Source organism: Macrotis lagotis, chromosome 8 (assembly GCF_037893015.1).
Source record: "Macrotis lagotis isolate mMagLag1 chromosome 8, bilby.v1.9.chrom.fasta, whole genome shotgun sequence".
Classification (NCBI taxonomy): Eukaryota; Metazoa; Chordata; class Mammalia; order Peramelemorphia; family Peramelidae; genus Macrotis; species Macrotis lagotis.
The window spans coordinates 181,002,495-181,028,118 of NC_133665.1; the positions used below are offsets into that span (position 1 = coordinate 181,002,495).

General features: G+C 39.1%; 1 protein-coding gene and 1 long non-coding RNA gene across 10 annotated transcripts in view; one reads left to right on the plus strand and one right to left on the minus strand.

Annotated features, from left to right (window-relative positions):
* Positions 1-1,418, minus strand: part of LOC141496410 (uncharacterized) — a 43,670-nt gene extending 42,252 nt beyond the window's left edge. For both annotated transcript variants that reach the window (XR_012471060.1, XR_012471061.1), the window contains exon 1: positions 1,133-1,418. This is a non-coding gene — a long non-coding RNA (uncharacterized LOC141496410). The remainder of the gene's footprint in view (positions 1-1,132) is intronic.
* The window catches only part of PDE1C (phosphodiesterase 1C), a 436,829-nt gene that overhangs the window by 200,221 nt on the left and 210,984 nt on the right, over positions 1-25,624 (plus strand). For 2 of the 8 annotated variants that reach the window (XM_074198961.1, XM_074198960.1), the window contains exon 3: positions 3,553-3,579. The exons of the other annotated variants lie outside the window; for them this stretch is intronic. In XM_074198961.1, coding sequence (XP_074055062.1) covers positions 3,553-3,579 — 27 coding nt within the window. The remainder of the gene's footprint in view (positions 1-3,552; positions 3,580-25,624) is intronic. 8 annotated transcript variants of the gene reach the window in all.

A 25,624-nucleotide genomic window follows, 5' to 3' on the forward strand; every position in this document is an offset into this window, starting at 1 on the left:
CATTCATTTTATATATTCACACACATACAAAGACAGAACCATATCAACCCACATATATGTGTTTATGCACTCATAATAACTACTAGCATTTTTAGAGCACTGTAAGATTTGAAAAACACTCTGCAAATGTATTTTCTTTTTTGATTCTCACAACAACTTTATGAGGCAGATGCTATTGTTAACTCCATTTTACAACTGAGGAACCTGAAGCAGACACAGGTTAAGGGACTTACTTCAAGGTCCCACAGCTAGTAAATGTTTGAGGCCAGATTTGAACTTAGTCTTTGTCTGTTTAGTTTTCTTGGCTTGTTTGCAGTATTTATGTTGACTGTGTTTTCCTTCTGGAAATTCTCTTCCATCTGAACTTTTATGATACTGTTCTTATTTCCCACAACTTCTAATGCCTTTTGACTCATTTTATACATGCATTCACATGTGTCTCTTGCCTTCCCTGAAAAAGTAAATTCCTTGAGACCAGGGGCTGTTAACTTGTCTTTGGTGCTAAGGTGTGGAAAAACCAGGTTCTCAAAGTTCTGAAGTGTCTATCTCCCTTTCCCTCTATATATTTGTAAAAGCATCTGTGTAGCATCTTTTCTGATTGTCTCCAACCGCCCTCCCCAAATCCCCAGAAGGTGGGTTCTCTAGAAGTTAAGTTCCATACTACTCCCTTCAGGGACAACCTGGAGAGGTTATGACTTTCAATGGCAACCTTCATGAGCCCCCATCTCAGGTGTTTACTCCAATATCAGTTAACTAGTTGATGTGTTCTTTGTATCAGTTGACCAGTTAATATCAATTGACTTTCTACAAGGGAAAGAAATTATGAAAATATCTCTTCAATTTGGGAATTGCATTCTCTTTTCTACACACACACACACACACACACACACACACTCAGTGCCTAGGCAAAATGGGCTCCAATAAAAAAATATCACCTACTTAAATGCAGAAGCAGGGAATCCATGTGGCTAATGGGTCCCTTGAGATTCCCAGTACCTTTCCTCCCTTTGCAAGGTTTCCATCAATTTTTCTTTGGGATGCACTGTCCCTTGTTTAGCCAGCCTAACTCTCGGCAGAACTCGGTTTTGGGCTGTTGGTTCAGTAAGCTCCTGGGCTGGATCAAGGAGATTACCTGATAATTGTTTTAGTTGCTCACCAGACTTGGCTGCTGTTGCCCTTGACTCCTGGACTGGCAGCTAATGGAGCCTGGGATGGATCTCCTTGGCTTCCTGATCTCCTGGTTGCTTCCTGTTCAAGATATTCATTCCCCTAAGCTCAGGAAATGACAAAGTCAAAAGGGAGAGAAAACAGAGGCACTGTGATTTCCCTGGGCTCCTCACATCCATAAGCAGTTCAGTAGGTAAAGCCAAAGTCAAGAAGACCTGACTTAGTCTAGCCTAAGATACCATGGGACCTCCAGCAAGTCACAATGCAGTTTGCCTTAGTTTCCTCATCTATAAAGTGATATAGAAAAGGCAATGACAAGCCACTCCAGGGGCTTTGATAAGAAAGCCCCAAGTGGGGTCAGGAGGAGTTGGACAAGACTGAGTGACAATAACAAATGCTTTCATAGCCACAACTCCACCCAACATCTCACAACAAATAGGCTTCCTCCTCTAAGAGAGAGCAAGAGATCACCTGCTTCAGTTTGACCTCTATTCAATCTGATCCCTGAGGCACTAGCCCTTCCAGCCTCTCAACCCAACTGGGACACCCTTCTTCCTTGGCAAAGGCTCAGGATTCCTTTGGCACTCATTTTAGAAAGTGATTTTCCTTAAGTTCCAGTATTAGATTGAAACGAGGCACGGGGTTTTGCAGTTGATATTGGCCAATATTCCAGCACACAAAAATACATATATTTTATATATTCACACACATACATGTATACACATGTACAGACAGAACAAAATAATCCATTTATATGTATTTATGCGTGTGTGTGTGTGTGTGTGCGTGTGTGTGTGTGTTAGGGTGGAGAACTCTGTATATGAGAAGGCCTTCCCTTATTGTAAACACCATCCCCCTTTGACTTGGTCAGGAAGCCCTGGGTTCTACTCTGAGACACATTGAGGTTTGGTGCTATCCTGTTTCCTTTCTCCTTTCCCTCATCTCTCTTCTTCCCTTCCCCAAATTGGGATAAAACCCTGGCAAGATTGCCATTTTACCACTCTCCCTGGTATGGGCGATCATAGCACTAGGAACAAAACCAGTGACAATGCTTGCGTATGGTGACTGTAATGGGAATGCAGGTGTGGAGAATTGTATTCTTTGGGGCAACAAGATGCCAAGATATTTTCTTGTCCCCACACCTCTGTGCTCTGAGCTTTTCTAGTGACAAAGCCATGGGATTCTTTCTTTAAATTACCCTCAATTCAGAAATGAATCACAAACAATAGGAAATGTGAGATGTTATAGAGGGGAGTGTCAGCTTGGAGTGACTGTAAATATCACTTAAAATAATAATAATGCCCCTTTTTGTACCCCTCTAATTGTCATTTCAGCTGAAATACAACTACTGCAGGTAGGCAGGAAAAGCATCAGTAGGATCTCCATATAACAGATGAAGAAGTTGAGGCTCTGAAGGGTTAAATGACACACTTATGTGGCTACTTAGTCTCAAGGTAGTTCCTTGGAGCACAGGCTCCTAAAGGCTCACCTGAGTCCATCTGTAATAGCTGGCATTTACACAGTATTTCAGTCTAATCCTTCATTATAGATGAGGACACTGAAGGCATCACAGCTGGTAGGCACCAGAGGGGTATGGAGAAACCAGGTTCTCTGAATTCATAACCAGTGGGGTCAAAAAAAAAGGGCAAGGACCCTATTTGGTACAATAAAAATGGCCCTGGGTTCAAATCCTGCCTGTGTCACCCATAAGACCTTCTGTGCTCTTTAGTTTCCTCATCTGTAGAAAACATGATTGATTGATATGCCAACATTTTGATTCCTGTGACCACAGAGATAGAAGCATCTGCTCATTTCTTATACTGCTCCTCTGCCCTTTATTTCTGGGCTCACTCAGTTTCCTACCTTTTCCTCTTAAAAATGAATCCTTCAGGGGCAGCTAGGTGGCACTGTGGATAGGCCTTGAGTCAAGAGGACCAGAGTTCAAATTCTACCTCTGACACTTACTAGTTACTTAATTGTGTGACCTTGGACAAGGCATTTAACTCCTGTCTTGTGAAAAAAGAAAGAAAGGAAGAAAAAAGAATGGATCCTTCATATCCACATAGCCTCTTGGCCCAAGTTTTTTCTAGATTCATCATAAAATCTCAGGAAACTTGAGGTCAAATCTAAGAGTGATGAGGAAGAGTAGGGTAGAGAGAAGAGGTCTGTCTTTTCATTTTCCAATGCTGTGCCTATCAGTATGCTGATATGACCATAGGCATCACCAGAAATTTGACACATTGAACCCTGTTTTCAAATAACCTCAAGCTATTGAGTGGCTCCTTAGCTATTTATCTACAAAATTTACCATTTTAAACTCATCTTCCCCAATTCCTTTCCCTATGAACTCTTTTCTGATGTGTGTTTATGTTTTTTTCTCTACAGGAGAAAATATAAGAAAACATCCCAGAGGTAAGATGTCTCCCAGGTGACTTGGGAGCATTTGGGTCAGTGTTTGCCTGTTGGAGGTTTTATTCATTAAGCAGGAGAATTTTGTTTGGGCATATTTGGGCAAAGTATGTTCAAGTTTGGTGCTGTATGATGGGTTGGGCTTTATTATACTGTTTCTTGATCCTGCCTTCCTGTGTATGTGTGTGTGTGATCTGTTTTGTCATTATCTGCACTCTACTGCAGGAGCAGTTGTGGACATCTTCCGTGAGATTGGGGTTAAGAGACTGTGGGTTAAGAAAACCAGTTGTTGCCTTTTATTTATGTAATCTTATACTTGACCAAAGACCCATAGAAAGGAATATGTGGTGAACTAGAATGATCATGACTAACGTGCCCTTTGGAATTTGTTTCTGTTTGCCTTAAAGTTGTATGTCTGCTCTGAAAAGAGAAATGTGTTTTCTTAAATGCTTTGCTAACTTGTTTGGTGCTCCAGAACATTTTGGAATTTTGGAATGGCCTATATGTTCACTTCCTGTAGTTAGTGATGTTACTGATGCTATTTGAGAGGGTGAATTATAAGTGAGTAGACATTATTTGGGTCCATGTCTTTTTTTTTTTTAAAGTTTGGACCTGTGATGTCATCAGTGTGGGGTACCTTAGCGTAGAATCCCTTGCCACCTGCATTGATGCAGATTGGCATTGGAGTTGAAGTGTTGAGAGATGAAGCGATTCAGCTGTGGTCTTACTACTCATACATGTCAGAGACTCATACTTGGACTTAGGTCTTCCAAAATCCCAGGTTCAATCCCTGCCCTTCCATTCAGGTTATCTCTCTTTTCTGTAAATTCCAGAGAATATGAATGGCTTGTGTTTCTATAATATGTTAAAGTTTGCAAAGAGCTTGAAGTCTGAGACTTAGGGAAAAAGTTACTATTCCCTACTTGCCAGATGAAGAAATGGAGGCCCAGGGAAGGAAAAGAACTTAGGCTGAATCCTATAGCTAGGGAGTAAGTGACAAAGTTGGACCTTGAACCCAGGCACTATGATTCCAACTGTCATTCCCATTTGGTTAGAAACCTCTCTCTCTCTCATATATCAATATGTTTTTAATTAGTCAATATTTTACTTTTCTAAGTTACATTTAAAAACAATTTTAAGTCTTTCAAACCCTGAGTTCCAAATTTTCTCCCTCCTTTATTGAGAAGGCAAGCAATTGGACATAAGGTTATACATGTGTAGTCATGGAAAGCACATTTCTATATGTCATGATATGAAAGAAATAGACTACTTCCCCAAGAAAAATAATCATATTTCCATATCTAAAAATTATAGATGGGTATATATACAAACATATATTTTAAGCAATCTTGGATATTAGAAACCGTGCTTGAAGCACATCTCTGTCTGTATATCATTTCTCTCCCATTTGTATCTAAGCAGTGATGAACTGCAGAAACAACACAGGAAATCAGAATAATTTAGTATTCCCATACCTACGGGAATACTAAATTATTCTGATTTAATATATATATATATATATACGTATATATATACGTATATATATATATATATATATATATATATAGAGAGAGAGAGAGAGAGAGAGAGAGAGAGAGAGAGAGAGATAAAAATTGTGTCTAGGTCATTTTATGTCCTTCTACCTTCTTTTCCTCCCTTTCTTCCTTTCTCCCTCTCCTCTTCTTTCCTTCCTCTTTTGGGCTCTCATTCTTCATTGTCATGTGGCAAGGTGGGGAGGTAGCTCTGATTAATAAAGGGTGATTTATGCCTGGATTGCTTATTTCCCGAGTAGGTGTGGTGCTGTTGAAGATTTGTCTCCAGTATTTTCCTGTATTGACACTGATTTTATTATTATGTCCATGATGGTTTTAGGTAATTGAATGGTCTTTTAATCTCTGGGGATTCCCCAGGATTATTCCTGTTTTTAAAAATTTTTCCTGACCAATTGTCTTTGGGGTGTTCTTTGTCCATTTCCGAATAGTAAGTGTGCATTTGTGCCCATACACAGTTAATTGGGTGGGAAGTCCAAATAGGAGAATGTGGTCATAAAGGGCATCATGGCCTTGTAAAAGGCTACCATGCTTTTTCCTCTTGGAGTCTTCCTGTCTCCTTTTCACTTAGGGTGTGCTTACTGCTTTTTTTAAGTCTTTCATGATAATTGCTCTTCATAAAGGCTACGATCAACGGGCATTTATGTTACTTCTATTATTTGCCAAGGTGCTAGGGATGTGCTGGGCATTAGAGACGCAAAGGCAAAAATCAAACAACTTCTGCCTGAAGGCAGCTTCTTAATTGCTGCATTTGTCAGCTACTTCCAGTGGCCCGAGGAGACAGGGACATACAGAACATAATAGTAAAGTATAGAGTTGCTCTGCTCTGTTGCTGCTTCAATTTTTCTTCTCTTTTAATATTTAAGTTCCTTGTTTTACCAGTGCCTGGAAAATATGAAATTCTTAGAACTTTCATAAGTTTTTCCAGAGAGAAATCAGATAATTCTAGAACTTCCAGAGTTGGACTTGTATGGGAATACATTCTTAACTTGCTAGGCACCAGGGCCAACATTGAATCCTTATTTGTTAGGTTTCTTTCAAAGAAATGAGTTATCTACAATAATAAGAAATAATAGAGTTTGCAAAGCACATTTAGATGATTAACTAGTTTGATTCTCTCATCCACTCTGGAAGAGAGGTACTCTTATTACTCTCATTTTCCAGCTGCAGAATCTGAAGCAGACAAGGTTAATGGCTTTCTCAAGATCACACAGCTAGTAGGTGTTGAGGTTGAATCAGAACTCAGGTCCTAGTCTTAGTTCTTTAGCCTCTGAACCACCACCTTCCTGGACTTACCTTTTCCTGTGTCTTGTTCTACCTGAACTTTCTGCTTCTGCCCCAAACACCAGTCTGAGGATTTCCTTGAGTTAGGCTCAATATTTAAGTCCCTTATATCCAGATCAAAGACAGCTAATGCAATCAACATCAACTAATCATTAATTAGGAGCTAATGGGATTCAAATGACATTTGTGGATCATGGTTATGTTAATCTCGTCTTCTTTAACAAGCATCATCTCACAGCTGATTTACAAAGTCATCTATACTAGTGGTTTTTGCTATTTGTGCTGCCATTTTGGAAGTGGATTCAAGTCAGGGGATCTACTGTCAGTTGAATTAAAGCTGTCGGACTCCAAAACTTGGGGGTGAAAGCTTTTCTGCTCCCACTGATGTTATCCAGGTGCCAAAACAACTTGGGTTTGAATATCCTTAAGCAAACAACTGCAGATGAGTCATTAGGCTGTGGTGGAAATTAATCATTTCCATTGGAGAGCAAGTCATGCAGGTCATCTACCATTCTGACATCTCATTAACCTTGGAAAAGGGATGTTTCAAGCTTCCTCCATTTGGTTTTACAGGGAGAAAAGTTGATAGACGAGAAGGGGATTTAGAAGAGAATCATTAAAAGCAATAGCTGACATTTATAGTCAGATATTCTGCCCCAAGTAGAAGGTAAGTGTCTTGTGGGCAGGACTGTGGTTTTTGTCTTTTTATCCTCAATGCCAGCCCATATTAGGTGTTTAATAAAGGCTCCTTAGATTGAATTAGAGAAAAAAGAAATGGACTGTTTTTCCTAGATCAAAATAAGTTTGTACTATGTGTCCATTATATGGTTTGGTTAAGTGGTGAAATTGCCTATGTGCTTCCATTCATGCCCCTCAGACATCTTCCTTTCATTTCCATTCACACTTAAGTCATCAGTTGTTGCTGAAGAGACTCTCTTACTTTGTTGTAGAGTGATTCCCTTCCCATGAAAAACTGTACTCCTGAAGATGAAACTGAGCGGTAACAGACTCATGTGACCAAATTCATTTGGAGTCTTGAATTCTGTCTGGGTAGGTTTGGCTCCCAGACTTGCCTTCCTTCTTGAGTGTCCTCTTATCCGTTATTAGTCACTGGTCTAACCATATCACTCCTTCCTCAGGGAAAAAGCAGGTGCTTAGTCTGGGGAATAATGCAAATGCTTTTTGTTGAACCCTCTGAAACTTTTAAAACTTTCTTCAACCTATCTTTCCAGGCCATTTTCAAATTACTTCTTGTACCAAACTCTCTCTTCTGAGTAGACTGGCTTATTTGCTTTTCCACGTCTTCAGTATTCCATATGCCTTTGGATAACCTCTTCCTCCTCACCTCCATTTTGCAGAAACCCATCCATGGTTTAGCCAAGGTTCCATGTCCTGATGGATGCCTTTCCTGATCTCCCCAGTTGGTAGTACCCTCCCCAACCCCCCAAATTACTTTGTATTTAACATGTTAGTATGAGGCAGTGTGGACTCAACTTGCTTACTGAGATTCAAGTTGGGTGGCTTTGTTTTTATGGTTTAATATTAAACTGGATAATTGAGAAGGGGAGACTGATAAGATGTTGGAAGAAGAATCACAGACTCATGGATTTTCAGTATTTTTAGGGATCTTTGGGTAATAGAGTCCAACCCACTGGTGACAGAAATTCTCTACACAACATACTTGAAAAGTTGTCACACAACATTTTCTTTTGCAGACTTCCTGTGAAGGGGAAATCCCCACTTCCAGGGAATTCTCTATTTTTGATATAACTGATTGGAATGAAAGGGAAGTTGTTTTTAACAGTCTCTTTGTGATTCCTGTACGTTGTCCCTAGTTCTTCCTTTGGGGCCCAACCAGAACAAATCTAATCCCTTTTCTGTGTAATACTTGTAATACTTGTGATACTTCAACCATCATGGCATCACCTGGATCTTCTTTCCTTGTTATCCTGTTCCAGCTTCTCCAATTGCTGATTGTGTGCATGTACCTCAGACCCTTCACTACTCCAATTTTCTTCCTCTAGATAGTCTATGGTTGATTACTGTCTTTCCCAAATTGTGATGCTCATTGTACACCAGAGATGGTTTGACCAGGGCAGAGTGTATAAGCATGAACTCTCCCCATCCTGGACACAATTAATGTTCCCTAAATTTGCATTATCTTTCTTGATGTTGTTCCTTGTTGATTCATGATGGGTTTTACTTATGCTAAGCCCTCCTCTCCCATTTGATTTTCCACTGTTTCTATATCTAGTCACATTTCCATCGCTGTCTTATACTTGTGAAGCTGGTTTTTTGATCCCAAGCATAAGATTTTACATTTATCCCTAATAAGTTTATTCTAGTTGGCCTGGTTCCCAGTGTCCTAAGCTGTCAAACCTTTTTGTCTTATTATGAAAAAAAAAACTGTGGAATTACAGAGATTGTGTTCAATAAATTTTGGAATTTTCATCTTGTTTTTGTGTGATAGAATGCATATTTATTCAAATTTTGTTGAGCTGTTATTTCACTTTCTGGGCATATTTATTGACCTTCAAAAGTTACTTTAATTAAAAAAATAAATCTGCCTGTGCATAGTGTAATTATTATAATACTTCCTAACTTAATTGGAACACTCTCTATTTTCTCAGTATTAAGTAAGATACCATGCAAATCTCAGCAGAACAGGACAGGGTGGCATCCTGGTGATAACATTGGATTATGCTCTGGGCTTTAATGGAAATGGTTCTGCTTTCAAAGGCCAGAATTTTAGCCAGAAATAGATGTAACAGGTGAGATTTTCAAAGTCATCCTGAAGTGTTCACTTCTCCTCTCACTCTTCCCCCTCTGGTATGCTGACTTGATGTCTGCCATATCTGTCCCATCCATCCCTTCTCTTACCTTACACAATTGTCCCCTCCTTGTGCTTTCCACATCTGCCATTGCAAACTCTCAGCACCCATGGCCTAACCAATAACCCCTTAATTGATTTCCTTGCCACAAGTTTCTCTGTCTTTAATGTATCTCCCATGGAGCTGGCAAACTGCTACTACTAAAGCATAGGGCATAATATGTTATTTCCCCTTCTCCCCAAGAAGTTTCTGTGACTGCTCCCTCTAAGATTAAACACTATTTCCTCTCTTTGTCATTTAAATACCTTTGCAATCATACTTCAGCCTATTAACCAACCAGTTCATTAGCAAGCATTTGTAACTACTGTTTATCAAACATTATGCTAAATTCTGAGGATACAGACATAAAAGGGTGGCAGCTCCTGCCATTGAGGAATTTACATGTTACTCAGGGGACACAGCATATTCTCAGATAATTAAATAAAGAATAAATGCAAAGTAAATACACAGTAGTTGAGAATGAGGCACTAATTGGGCAAATCTCCAAAGACTAAGAGCTATCTATGTATGAGCTCTTGGGGAACATAGGAGTTCCAACAGGCAGAGGGAGGGTGGGAATTATTTCAGGAATGAATGACATGGGGGCAGCTGGGTGGTGCAGTGGATAGTGCACCGGCCCTGGAGTCAGGAGTACCTGAGTTTATATCCGGCCTCAGACAATTCATAATTATCTACCTGTGTGGCCTTGGGCAACTACTTCATGGCATTTGCCTTGCAAAAACCTAAAAAAATAAATGCAATGAATGACATCTTTGCCAAAAGAGAGAGGTGGAAGATGTTGTGAGGCATACTGGAAGCAGCTGAAAAGGCTAGGTTGGTCATAACATAGGGCAAGGGCAAGAAAAAAGAGTTTATATTTTATCCTAAATGGAATGAAGAGCCAGTAAGGGTTCTTGAGGTGAGGATTAATATGGTCATGCCTGTGTTTTGGGAATATCAACCAGGCAGGTATATGGAGGTATTAGAGAGGGAAAGGACTAGGGAAACTGGGTAGGAGGCTATTGTAATAAAAAAAATCCACATGGGAGATGAAGAAGATTTGTATTTGGTTTAAGGTAGTTATAATATGAGAGGAGAAGATATACCAGAGGCATGTTGAGAAGGTCAGATAAATGAGACATGGACAAATTATTGTCTATGGGGTGAGAGTCAAGGATGTCTCTGGGGTAGTGAACCTGAGCTTCTAGAAGAATGCTAGTTCCATCAACAGAAATAGGGAAGCTGGGAGAAAGGATGACTTCAAAAGAAAAAAAAAGAATGAGTTGTTTTGGATTTGTTGAATTGTAGATGCCAATGGAATGTCTGGTTGCAGATGCTAGGTTGGCACTTGGCAACATGGAACTGAATCCCGGAAAAGAGAAGAGATAAGGAGTTGTCTGCATAAAGACAATAGTTAGATCCTTGGGATTGAGGGTGTTATTGAGAAAAGTATAGAGAACAGAAGAGAGGATTCAAGATAATCCTTGGAACAAACTCAAAACAGGGGTGAGATACGAATGATCTTGTAAACGAAAAAAGAATTGGCTCAGATAGGTAGAAAGAGAACCATGAGAGAGTAGTGTTTAGAGAAGCCTAGGCAGGAATCAGTTTCCACAAAGGCAGTATTTAGGAGTGTTCACCAACATAGAATCAATTTTTCTAGTCATAGGGGATTGAAACTAGACTGTCTGGTTGAAGGTGAGTTTAAAGAGAAAAAGCCAGATCTATGGATCTGTAAGCACTTTCCTTTACTTCAATTCTATAATCTTTCTTCTTGTTAGTATCATTATAGGTAATTTTTTGTATACCAAGCTCATTTTCTTATTTCTGGTCCAATTGGTGGTAGTGGGAATGGGATTTGTCATTTTTGTTTTCTTTTAAATACTATTTTATTTTTTTCCAGTTATTTTTAAATACAATTTTTAACATTCACTTTCATGTAGCTAGAAGATAAATAGCTTTGAGGTAATAAAGGCAGTGGTTCTCAAAATGTGGCTGAGGAATCCCAAAGGGTCCCCAGGAATCTCTTCAGGAGATCTGCAAGGTCAAAATTATTTATGTAATAATACTGTTTAATTTTTAATATGGTAAACATCTATAGATGTTACCCATATAAACAAAAACTCTTTGGAGAGTCCTCAGTAATTTTTAAGGTCCTGAGACCCAGAAGTTTTAAAAACCAATGATATTTAATATTGGTTTAACAGAAGGTTAAACCATTATAAAATCAGTAAGGTATTGTTAAATGCAACTTGCCCAGTTGGCTCTTAATAGATGTAGTGCAGTTGGATGGCAGAACTGGCTTTGGAAAGTACATTTGTGAAGTCAGGGAGATGGGGGAGAGCAGGATACAAAGCCAAGAGCAAACCATTGGCTTCCGAAGAGAGATTGGTGAAGTCTTTCTTGGGAGTCTCAGCTACAAGTGTTGAGGTTCTCTCAAGATTTAGAGCAGAGTGGAACCACTTTTAATGGGATACACTCAACATATTTTCTGTAAGACAAATCTTCAAGGCAAAAATTTAAGTGCAGTCCCTTTACAAATATACCCAAAAGTAGTGAAAAAAATTTAAGTACTCTGGAACAGACTTAGAGGACACCCAATTCAGTAGACACTGATGTAGGGTTCGCATTGACCACTTAGCTTACTGTTGGCTAAAGTTTTTTGTACTACATAAATGGCATGGAACTAAAAGAAGAAAACATAAATTATATTACAGGGTAAATATTAAGGGACATGTGGGTAAAAAATGTTAGAATGTGACCAATGAATGTTTTATTATTCAGTGGAGAAGTCTTTTATTTTTTGCAATTATGTGCTAGGAACAGTGGTAAGAAATGGGGATTCAGAGAAAGACAAAAGCTAGTCCTTACTCATGAAGGAGTTTATATTCAAATGTATCCTGATTTGAAAAAGGGTAGTTTTCACTTCAAAGTTGAATTATGTTAGAGAATATTATGTGGAAAGTATTATAAGGTAATTTTGTTCTGCTAGGTTTTAAACTGCTTATTCTGACCTTTGAAAATTTGGTTGTATCGCATCTCACATGTTTGGCCATAGCTGAGATGATACCAAAATTCCAACAAAGTTGATTCAGTTGTTCTTAAGTAATGCGCATGAGGGGGAAAAAATCTCCCACCACCATGTTTTTCTGTCTAAAAGAGACTATTTTAGTACTTAATAGCTCCGAATCCGTTGAAACTGTGAGTCAGTCACACACAAGTGCGTAACCATTTATGCATAAAAAGTAAATAATGAAAATAGACTTAGAGAAGAGAAAAATTGCTCTCTGTGAATTAGCTGCTTATCTTTTTTATGGTATTGAAGATGGTTAACTGGTTTTCTTCACTTATCCTTCTCAAGACTCTTTGGATCAAGTAGGCATGAGAACAAGGATCCACTTACCCTGGTAGTAAACATTTATTAGGGACCTACTGTATATTAGACATTGTGTCACACACTGACATCTTAATGCAAAAAAAAAAAAAGGTAATGCCTACCCTCTAGGAATTTCTATTCTAGTGGGGGTTGCAAGGGAGAAGATAGTTCAGATTCTGGAAAAAACAGTCAATCAGAGGATGGGACTGCAGGAGTGGTCGGTACTTTAAGGGTCAGAGGTTCAGGCTTGAAGTGAACTTCCAGGGTGAAGGAATTTCTGTGACATAGTAGAAGAAATGGAGAAAGTTAGGAGGGTGACTTATCCTGACCAGTGTTTTTTTTTGTTTGTTTTTGTTTTTGCTTTTGCTTTTGCTGCCTCCTAACTCTAGGCTCTGCATCTTGGATGCCCAAAATGTCCCACTTAGTTCTTCTTCTTCTTCTTCAGCATCTGTGCTCTTTCCCTCCTTTCCTCGCATCTCTTGCCTCCACCTACTCCACTTCCCTCTACTTTGTTTATTAAATTCAGATTCTTAAGGGCAGCAAAGGGACTTCAGCAGCCATTCAGTACCATCTTTGGGACTGATTAAGAAAACTCATCTCCAAGGGTCATCAAGCCTCTGCTTCCTCCTCTCCAATTAGGGAGAGCCTACAACCTCCCCAGGCCATTTGATTTACCTTGGAATAACTCTTAAATTAGAGGATTTGGATTCAAATATATTCTCTGAGATTTCTGTGATCTTAGAGGAGTTACTTTAATCTTGGGCTACAGTTTCTTCCTCTGTAAAGAAAGGATTGGTCTCTGAGGTCCCTTTCAACCCTTAAATCAATGGCCCTGTTAGGAAGATTTTCCTGATATCAAATCTAAATCTGTTTCTTTATGATTTTTCAACTGTCTTCCTAGTTCTTCCCTCTGATCTCAAGTAGATTAAAGATGACTTGTTATCCATGGCCTTCAAACATAGAAATCTTATAGACCTATATACTCTTTTTTTTTGCAAGGCTATGGTGTTAAGTGGCTTGCCCAAGGCCACACAGCTAAGTAATTATTAAGTGTCTGAAGCGGGATTTGAACTCAGGTCCTGACTCCAGGGCCGGTGCTCTATCCACTGTGCCACCTAGCTGCCTCCTAGACCTATATACTCTTGAAGAAAGCTGTTAGGTCCCCCCAACAATTTCTTTTCCCCAGGCAAGACATCTTAAGTTTTTATGATATGATTTTCCTTCCTCTCATCATTCTCACAAGCCTGCTATAGAAATGACCCAAGTTATTTCCTTCTTTATTACTCTGGCAAAGAAGGAAAGGAAGGAAAATGGAGTTAGTTGGGTATGATTTGTTCTTGAAGATGTCAAACTTGAGAGATTATTGTTCTTTTTGCAAGTGAGGACCAGATTTGTAGTTTCGTTGCTATAGGAAACTCTACATGTCAATATAGCTCAGCACTTTCTATGTCAGTGCTCTGAGATGTTGAATGACACCTCCAGGGTTGCATAGTCCATATGAGCCAGAAGTGGAGTTTGAACTGAGGTCTTGTTAGTTTAGCTTTCTCTCCACTACTAAGCTATGCTTGTCTTTGGTAATGCTGAAACATCAGCCCTTTGATAACAAGTCTTGGTACCTTAATCAGAAATAGGAAGAAAGCTTGCTTGGTCTAGAGATTGATGGTTCTCCTGACTTCCCTTCTTTGAAAATCAGTGGCATCTTTGCCCTTTGCCAAAACTGCTGCTCCTTTCTCATTCTCTGCTACCTTTGAAAGAATTTGGAGAGCAATAAGGGAATCTTATCATTTGATTCTTTTAATCCTTTAGAGTATGGTTTACCTGGAATGCATGACTTGAATTCATTGAGGGCAGCTTTTTGATCCTTTCCAATCTCTTCACTTAATTTTTGACTCTGTTAAAGTCTTGTTCCATTCTTCCCAGTTCAAGGATTTTTGTTCTTGCAAGAGAAAAAAGAAATATTTGCAGACATTTCTCTGATATCCATTGTCATCATCCCAGTTCTGAGCACTGGTTCTATTCCTTTTTTGATTCTCCTCTACCTGCCCCCCCCCCATATAAAAACCCTATTCTGACTTTTCTTTCACAGTAACTTAAATTTACAACTTTCATTGATTCTGGCTCTTAGCACTTTTGACCTGACTATCCTTTTAATTCTTTTTCAGTTACTTTTCCTTGCTTCTATTTTCTATACATTTAAAATTTTTATTGATCCATGACTCCCCTATGCAGTCATATTGCTCTCTTTGTATGATTTCTATTTTTCTTTCTCATCAGAATTATTTTGTTTAGTACTTCTTGTCCTTCCTGGGCCAAATTCTCTCATAGAATATTCAGTCAGTAGAGGTTATCTATCTATTGGTTGTCTAAATCCTTGAAGATCTGTGCTACCCAAATCTAGGGTTCATATTAGGTTATGTCTGGCATTTTTATCCTCCATTAGTATAACTCTGTATTTCATAAACATTCCCTGTCCAGTGCAGGTCACTGCCAAGTTTTTCTTTCCCTCCATCCTTTCTCAAAGCCAGATCTCCATCCTTTGTCTTCCTTTTGGTAACTGTTGATTCATCCTCATAGATGAATACCATGGTTACCTGCCAGCTCCATCTGGTCCATGTACTGAAGGTTTAGTTGCCAGTGACTTGCGAGTGAAACTTGCTTCATTTAGGGTAGGTCTTTTGTTTTTTTCTTGTGATGTTTGACAGTCCACATCCATCTGTCTTTACTTGGTGGCTGGCCTATTTCTTTCCTTTCCCTTATTTTGACTTAAGTAGACAGAAGCCATGTAGAAAGACCACCACTAATTCAAGCTGGTTTAGATGGAATACTCTTTGAAGGCAGAGGAATAGATTATTTAAATCAAACATTTATTAAACACCTGATATGTGCTACAGGCAACTGGTGGTTTAGTGGCTAGCTCTCTGACCCTGGATTCAGGAAGACCTGAGTTTCAATCTAACATGGGACATTTACCAGCTAGGAAATTCCTTGCAAGCCACTTCACTTGTGTTTGCCTTAAGCCACTGGAGGAGAAAATGACAAACTATTCTAGTATCTTTGCCAAGAAAACTTAATGGATTTAATTGGTGAGCCATGATCCATGGGGTCACAAAGTCTGACATGATTGAACAACAATGTTTGGTACTGGAGATACAAATTCACCTGACCCATTTTAGAAGTCTATCATTTGACAGATTAGGAAATTGTATCTCACTAAAGGGCAAGACTAGAAGGTTATTCCTCTGTTTTTCAACCCTTTCCCTTTGAAAAGGAGTCATTCTGTTCATTGCAAATATGCTGATATATCATCATATCCTGATGATCATCTCATAGGATGGAGAGCTAGAAGAGATCCCAGAGGCCATCTCGAATAAACCTCTTACTTTACATTTAAGGAAACTGTGGTCTAGAAAGGCTAAGAGGTGCCCCAAGGTCCCATAGTTAGAGCTAGGATTGGAACCCAGATATTCTGGTTCCAAACCCAGGATATGTTCCATTTAAGCTGCATCACTTCCCATGAAGTGGTTCTAACCTTTAGCTCTGCCATGTCATGATCTTTTGGGTCTTTTAGCATTCTTATGGTTGCTGTGACTCTTTTGCCATCTGCTTTTGTGAACCCCCCCCCCCCATCCCAACTGCTTCTCAGAATCAAGGAAACTGTTGCGAGGCAAGACTTCAGGATTTGACAGATGTGGAGTTGTTGAAACCATCTCCAAGTCTGAATTGCTACCCACTTACCATAATGATTCTGAATAGAAAGAGATTTTTCCCCAAATCAGTCTCCTGTTCAGAAAATAAAGCATTTTTAAAAGCTTACATATCCATGATAGGAGTCAGGCAGGAGCTGGTTTTCTTTTCATGACAAGGAGAGAAAGCCCAGATAGGGAGTGACTCTGTCAATCTGTGTGGATTTGTTGGTTCCATCAGGAGCCTCTACACACATCCTAGCCAAATAAAAACCGATGATATCATGAGTGAAAACAGAAGGGTGCGTGACTGTGGTTGACTCATGAGCCACAAAGAGAGGGACTAGAAAATTAGACTGGCCACCACCTCCAACACCACTTCCAGATATTTTCAAAATACTCGATCATAATCTCTAACCCCATTTGCCTCAGTGTCCTCATCTGTAAAATGACCTGGGGAAGGCAATGGCAAACCACTCAAGTATCTTTGCCCAAAAAGAGTTGGGCATGACTAAAAATGACTAAACAACAACAAAAAATGTAAATGATGAATTCCCTGCATCCTAGAATCTTAGAGCGTTGAGGTGAAGTAACTGAGGTGGTGACTTGCCCAGAGTCATATGATCAATCTGTGGCAGAGGCAGGTCCGGAACACAGGTCCTCCTGACCCAGAGGTCAGCCATTTATTTTCTCTCTCATGCAGCTTCTAAATCAAAGGTCTTGGTTTTTATTATTGAGACATTCTAATGAAGTAGAGGACCAGGCTTGAAGGAAGACCAGGATTCAAATCCTAATTCTCAAGCTTACTAGTTGTATGATCAGGGGCAAAACTTTTAGTCTTTGACTTGATTCATTCATGAAACTTAATTCATTGAACAACATTCATTTTGAATTGTAGGAGGAAATACCAAAGTCTGACCTGGGATGCCTTCTTTTCTGGGCTTTCCTTGGCTCCAGAGTCAAATTTCCCTTCTGACTCTTCTCTCCAATGAGGACATTTCTGGAACTCAGTCTCTTCATCTCTAAAATGAAGTTAGATGAGATGGTCCCTAAGGTCCCTTCTAGCTCCAGAGCTATGATTCTATAATCTCACATATCTCCTACTCCATCATCTCTCTCTCCATCATCTCTTTCTATCTTTCTCTCATCTCTTTCTCCCATCTCTCTCTCCTCTCTCTCTCTCTCTCTCTCTCTCTCTCTCTCTCTCTCTCTCTCTCTCTCTCTCTCTCTCTCTCTCCTCCTTTCTTCTCTCCCTCATATCTCTCTCCCTCATCTCTCTCTCATCTCTCTCTCTCTCTTTCTCCCCCTCTTCCCCTCATCTCTCTCTCTCCCCCTCCTCCCTCTTCCCCTCATCTCTCTCTCTCCCCCTCCTCCCTCTCTCTCTCTTCTCTTCTCTTTTTCTCTCGCATCTCTCTACTATACATACACACACACACACACACACACACACACACACACACACACACGTCCCTAAGTCCCCAGGATATCTCTAGGCCTTCAAAGCCTTCAAAGTTTCAGTCTGTGCTGGTAGAAGGAGTTTTCACACCAGGAGTGCCGCATACTGATGCAACATAGCTCCTGGGCATATTTGTGCATTTCATCATCATTAGGGGCTTGGTTGTGAGAACTCTTTGCAAAAGTTGGCTTCCACCAGTAGCTTGTCTACTTGTTCTGGAGATGAATTTTTCAGGACCTAATTTTGTTAGAAGATTGCCAAGGATGCTATGGCCAGAGGAGGAAAGTGCTGCCCAAGATGGGGCTCAGGCTAATCAGCAGCTGATCTGGCTGTTGGTGGAAGGGGAAACATCTAGAGAACAAGGAATGGCCTTCAGATAAGCTTGTACAAGCTGAATTCAGAATGCATATTTCCACCAGAACTCCAAACCCTGGGCAGCCCAGGGCAGCTTTATGTGATCTGAGGGTGAAATATAGATACTCAGGACCACACTAAACTGTGGGGTGAAATAGACTATATGAAGTGACAGTCCTTAAGAGTTGGGCATAGATTTAAAAAAAAAACAAAACAACAACCCCCCACACAGACATATATATATATATATCTCCTCTAATAGATTACTTGCTGTCTTGGGGAGGGAGAAAAATTGAGAATTCAAAATCTTACAAAAATGGATGTTGAAAAGTATTTTTGCATTTAATTGGAAAAAATAAAATACTATTAAATGAAAGAAAAAGACCAACCAAATTAGAACCCAAAGAGATTGACTTGGAAAACCTTATTGTTTGAGTTTCAGACTTGTGAAGCCTTTGAAGAAGATAGAGCATACAAAGCTTCCTGGTTGAGACTGACTAAGATTGTGTATGTTTAGGCAACTGAGTTCATTCAACAAACATTAAGCAAGGGCTTACTTTTGCCCAGAACTCCTATTCTAGATTCTAGAGGAAAATGTCAAGGTCTGACCTGGGCCCTCTTCTTTTTTGGGTCTGTAATTTCTACCTTAGTAATCTCATTTATTTTCACAGTTTCAACTGGGGTCCAGGTTCACATCTCCAACTGTACCTTTGACCAGCTCCTCATATTTAGTATGTCACTTTCTGAACTTTTGCCTTGTCCTTAAACTCTGATATCACTGTTTCTGTCACTGGCACCATTTACCCATTAGCCTTTTCCTGCAATCTTAGCATTGTCTTGGGTACTTCTAGCTCCCCAACATCCAGAAAACCCTCAACTTCTGTTGATTCTATCTCTGAAATGGCAACACCCTTCCCATCCATCACTTTCTCTTTATTCCTGCTGTCATCATCATTCTAGACTAGAGGGTCATAGAAATGGAGCTGGAATTGATCCCGGAGTCTACCTAGTTCCCTCTTAATTTTTATCTTAAAAAACTGAGGCCCAAAGAGGTGTGATAATTTGCTCAAGGTAGTTAGTGGGATCCAAGAACAAATATGACATCATTACTACTTAGCATTGAAGGTCTTCTCATTTCCGTCTTCTATTAATCCGGTTTTCAAACTGCCATCATAATCATTTTCCTAGGCTTAGATCCTGCCAAATCTATTGAACATCTTTAGTGACTATCTATTGCCCATGGTACACATTTCAGATTGATTCTTGTTTGGCATTCAAGGACCTCCACAATCTGGTATCACTGTGAATTTCCAACTTTATTTCATATCTCCCCATTCCATGCATTCAATGTTCTAATCAAACTTTCTTATCTCTGTGCCCCAAATATTTCATTTGCCCTTCTATCTCTTAGTTTTTGTTCCTGCTTGTCCCCTGCCTGTTTCCTATAGATTCTTTAAAGTCAAACTCCAAATTCACCTTTTTCACAAAACCTTCCCTGATTCATCTCAGTCAGAAACAACCTCTTGTCCCCAGTGTTCAAAGACATTGATTGTATTTCCCTCTGTTTGTCTTCTCTATTGGATTATAAGCTTAGGGAAGACTAGAAATGCTCTCATAATAGGTTTTATAGTTTTCTTTGGCCTAAAGTGGGGCATCCAGGGCATAGTCTAGATTTGAGGAAGAATATCATTGAAGGAGACTCTGAATTCATTTCATACAGCATCCAGGACTAGTAAAACTACAACTGCTCTGTGAAAAGAATTGTGGATTCTAAGGAACCTGAACGTCTCCTATTAGCCAACACTGTGATGTGACAGCCCCCAAAGCAAATGTGATCTTGTCTTGTTTGGAAACACGTATCTAGTGTCCAGATTGAAGGAGATGCTGATCTGCTTCAATATATACTTGAATGTTTTTTGTCCTGCTCTGGTTGCATCTGGGTTACTAGTTATAATTCTGGGAACCACTTTGGCAAGCTGGAGGATTGATTCAATGGGCAGAGGATCATAAACCATGCCATCTGAGGTTGGGTGGAAGGAACTAGGGATGTTAGGGTGGAGAAGGGTAGGAAGACTCAGGGAAACTGGATAACTGCCTTCACGTATGTGAAGGGATGTCTTATTAAAGAGTGTTTGGACTTGTGCTTGCATTTCAAAGGTAGAATTAGTGGAAACTTCCATGTGGTCGATTTAGCCTCAGTGTACCTTTTAAGTTTTCACAAGTCAAGCTATCTAAAAAAGCAGAGTGGACTGACTCAGTAGTTACTTCCAAGAGACTATTGGATCACAGATTGGCGATATAGGAAAAATGATTCTTTTTTTTCTGATATGGGTTGGAACTAGATCTGCCATAACCACTTCAAGTCTGGGACTTCATGACTGTTGTTTCCACCTCCCTTTTTCTTGTTACTGTGACTCTAATAAGTCAGTCTATGATCAGAGTAGCTTTTGTGAGATGCCATGTCCCACTCTTGGATCTTTTGGATTTTGGGTGCTAAGCTCTGGAAAGACTTCCTCAATCCCACATAAGTGAAGTTGCTTTCCTTGTTTTCCCTTTCCTTTTTTAAATTGGTTTTTTAAGCCCAGAGCAACTTTTTAGTTACATCTATGTAAATTCATCTTACTAGATTTAGTTCCTCATTCTAACCCATTAGATTCTTTGCAGAACTTGGTTCTGTCATGTAAAATGTTAGATCCTCCTCTCATTGTTCTATGAAAATGTTTTCTGGGTCATCATCCTGATCATTGGTAAAAAAAAAAAAAACTGATAAAAATTCCATAATATTATTCTATGGTTTCTATTAGCCCAAGTACACTCAGAATATTAATAATAAAAGCAGGAATAATGACCAAAATAGATAGTATTTTTATAATACTTTAAAGTTTGCAAAGCTCTTTATATATGTTTCTTCATTTGTTGTTCACAAAAACCCTGGAAGGTAGGGGTAATTATTTTACTTATTTTACAATTGAGGAAACTGAGGTAGACAGTTGGTTAAGTGACTAGTCCAGGGTGACACAACTAATAAATGTCTGAGGCCAGATTTGAACTCAGGCCTTCCTAACATCAGGCTCAGCACTCTATTCCCTGGAGAATTCATCTCTAAATTTGATACACAATCCTATCGCACTTCCCTTGCTACTGCTTTGTTCACCTAGCAAGATTGTGACTTCTCAGTTGTATGAGGTGGAAGGAGAAGAGGGACTGTCAAAAAGATCATTGATAAATCAGATGCACAGATGATATTATGACTGAGTTAATTTTAGCCAAAGTCTACAAAGTGAGGATTGGGATTCAAGATGTTGGGTCTCTAATGTAGAAATGTGTTTTATATGATTGCACATGTTTAACCTCTATGAGATTGCTTTCCATCATGGGGAGGTGGAAGGAGGAGGAGAGAGGGAGAAAAATTTGCAATTCAAAATCTTGCAAAAATTATTGTGGAAATTTCTTTTACATGTAATTGAAAAAAATAAAATACTTTAAAGACTGTTGCATCCTACCCATGGAGTTTTGCTTCTATTGATATATATATATATATATATATATATATATATATATATATATATATATGCAAGTATAGTATAGTAATACATGCAAGACCTCGTAGACAGAAATACAGAAATGGATTCAGCTTAGAGAAGTCAGATCCCTCATCTCTGTGCCCTTGTCCTGCCTGGCAGGGTTACTTGCTCACTTGGAAACTAGGAGATCAGCTTTATGATACTTTTTACCACAAACAGAGTTTCTAGAATATTGGTTATTGTGACCTCATCAATACCCCACATTTACAACCCCAGATGAATATAAATTCCTTTAGGGCAAAGAATTTTTAGATCTTTCATTGGTTTCCCAGTATATGTCATACTTTCCTATGGAAGACTCTGGATAAATAATGTTGAATGAATGAATGAATGGATCCACCTCATCTATCCCTTGCTAAAAGAGCTTGAAATGCAATCACCACCAGCCAGATTCTGATGGTTCCACAGGATAGCTGATGAGTCTCCTGCCATTTGCTTATTTACCATTTCTAAAGTAATTTAGAGTCAACCTCCCTATGCTTGATGACTAATCCAAGGACCCACATAGGATGCTGAAAATCTTTCAGCGTGGGAGGGTGGTTAGAAACACGAGGAAAATTCTGTAGAAACTTTGTGAATTGGCTCGATGTGACTCCATTCAAAGTGATTTGGAGCGTTTGGTTAATGATAGAATTCTGAGAAGGAACTGCTTCTTGCAGGGCCAGGGACCCCTTGGAATGAGTGGGTTTGGGGGAGGTAGACTGAGGCCATTGGAAGAAATCAGTTTCCATAAAGGGAGGAACATCGGCAAAACATCTTTAAAACTAAGTAGTAATAATAAACACAAGCTAATAGAGAAATGTTATCATTCTCTTGCTAAATTTATATAATGCAATGTGCATATATACATACATGGATAGGGAATTCCTATGAGAGGAAACTCCCTCTGTCAAGGCACCTTGTTATCTTCTATACAGAGATATCTATCTATCTATTCATCTTTTCCAATCTATGCTATCTGTCCTACATCCATCTTATCTCTTCTATCTCTCTTATCTACCATCCATCCATCATCCATCCATTCATCATATGACTATAGTTATAGTTGCAGACTTTCCTCGAGCATTGAAAGGTAAAGTAACCTACACATAGTCATACAGCCTATCTGGGTCTGAAGCAAAACTCACACCCAGGCTTTTCTAGCTTTGAGCTCTTTGAGAAGATGCAAAGGATCCATACTTTTCTTTTTACTTTTGTCATAGAAAAAAGTCTGGGTGTCATTCATAGGACTTTGCCATCTCAATAAAACTCATTGTCTTTCTCCTGCTACTGGTATCATACAATTGTTATAGAATATATTATAAAAACAGTCAACTTATCTGAATTAACTGTTTAATATCTGCAGAACTTGAAACACAAAGGGATAGAAGGCTATTGACTTGCCCCAGAACCATTTCTAACTGAACTCTAGAAGGAATGGTAACATTAGTGATATTAGATTTATACATCAAAGCAGATGGACTCAGAAAAGTAAACCATGAATCCCTCTAAGACTGTGAACATTTAGCACCTACTAAATCCTTAGCTAGACATGACCTTGTGGTTAGAATTATAGGCCAGAAACTGGTTCTCTTTCATAAACTAGCAGATGATAAATCCTCATATTACAAAAGCAGACCTCAAAACATCCCAATGAACTCAAGCAATAAATCATCCTATAACCGAATCACTATCACTGACCAAACTTTGATAAACACAAACGTAAGAAAAACATTTTAAATAAAAGTCATCAAACCCAGTACTCAAGGTCCCCAAGTTATATGAAATGAAAAGCTTTCAAAATATAGAGACCTATTGGAGGAAATCAAAATCATGTGGGAGCAAGTTCTATTTCTATCCATTTTTTTGCTACTTGAATTGAACATAGAATATTTTCAACGAATGGGTGAGGGAACCTTGCCTCTCCCAATATAGTTTGGCCACCTCTCTGTAACTTTTAAAAGTCTTTGAAATATGCCTGGGGGCATTGAAAATCTGAAAGGTTTCCAAGGGTCACAAAACCAGCCTTTAGGAGTCAGATGTAGGATTTGAACCTGTCTTCCTAACTTGAAGTTAGAATTCTGTCCTCTACTCCTCAATAACTCTGTCAGAATCACATTGGCAGTCAACATAGCTGATGTAGTTTTGGGAATACATAAATAGAAACAGTGTCTAGAATGAGAAAAGTCATACTTTGAACACTGCCTTTATTAGACCCCATCTGAAAAGCTTTGTATGGTTGTAGATGCCATATTTTGGGACGGATAGACAAATAAGAATGTTCAGGAGAACATGATCAGGATGACCAGTTGATATAAAGTCAGAAAACATTATGGACCACTTGAAAAAAACTGGGGAGGTTTAATCTTCCTCAAAAAACATTTATTAAGGTCCTGGTCTGTTCTCAGTTATGGGGATGCAAAGTAAAGCAGAATTATATTTGCCCTCCAGGAGCTCACAGGGGAGTAAACATGAATACTACCATATGCCAACAAGAGACATACAGAACAAATTGGAGATAATCAGAAGAGAGAAGGCACTAATATTAAAGGAGATTGGCAAAATATTATTTTTGAGAAGAGAGGATTTTGATTGGGATTTGAAGGGAGCCAGGGAAGCCATGAGATAGAGATGAGAACAGAGAGGATTCCAAGTTTTGGAATAACCATTGAAGGTGCCTAGGGGAGGGAAGATTTAGTGGTAAAGTGCTAGCTACCTAAGAAAATTTGGAGGGTTAATTTGGAAAAATATTTCTTAATTAATGCTTGTTATAATTAATTAATGTTTGTTATAAGATGACAGGAGTAAAAGCAATGAGTAGAAACTGCAGAAAGGCACATTTCAGAAGAGTCCTCATAATGACTGATTTCTTACAACCTTTGTTAGGTAAATGAGATCCCCATTACTAGAAGCCTACTGGAGAACATTATAGAGAAGATTATTGTTAAAGTATGGTTTGTATAAATGTACCCTAAGGCCTCCTTTGACTTAAAATGATGTAATTCTGAGGGCATTAAGATATTCCAGGAAAAAGATAGTGAGGACTGGCATGTAAGTGGTGGCAAACCCTGATATAGAGGAAAGAATAACCTGAAATAGCAAAAGGTCCTATAGAGAGAAACTTTAGCAAGGGTGCCTAATTTTTCCCTGTTGGACCAAATCTGATGCAAGTTAACATTTAAGTTAGATTTTTGATGAGGTATTGTAGCTAAAGGCAAGATGGGGGCAAAAATTCTCAGCTGGATCTCATTTGGCCATTGGTTATACTATCAGGGGACATGGATTCTTTTTCTCTTTGCTTTTTATAAAAGATATAAAGGATATTTTCTATCTCCATCTCCTTACAAGAGGGAAGAGAGAGGACTGAGAAGGATCAAGTCACTGGTAGGGTGAACTGATGATTTCCTCCCTGTGAGATATGGCAGCTGCACTTAGATGCCTCAAGGTCACATGGAAATGCTGTCCACATCTGCAACTCCAGACCCCAGGCTAATCCAATATTTCTGCAATATCTCCTTTGGTTTTGCCTCCAAACTGAATTAGAAGATGTGAGTCATTCAAATACTTCTCCTGTCAGGTCAATCGGTCAAGACAAAGGTCGGGGGGAAGGGACTGGTGGAATTTCATTGTACAAGTTGAAAACCAGTGACTTACCCTATCCAGTACAACTGCAAATGGAAGGAAGAAAGCCAAGGAGAGGATGACTAATCTCCTAGGTAGCCCAGCCTTTCTCTCTTGTGTTCTAGAAAATGAGCAGCCTTTGGAGCTGGAAAAAAAGATAATGGCAACAAAAGAAAATAGCTTCCTTCTTCCCTTTTGACCCCTTCCAAAGTGCTGAGTTAAGTTGGGAAGTATAGTTCTTTAATTATAAAGGGAATTGGGTTTCTTTGATGCATTGGATGGTCTAAAATG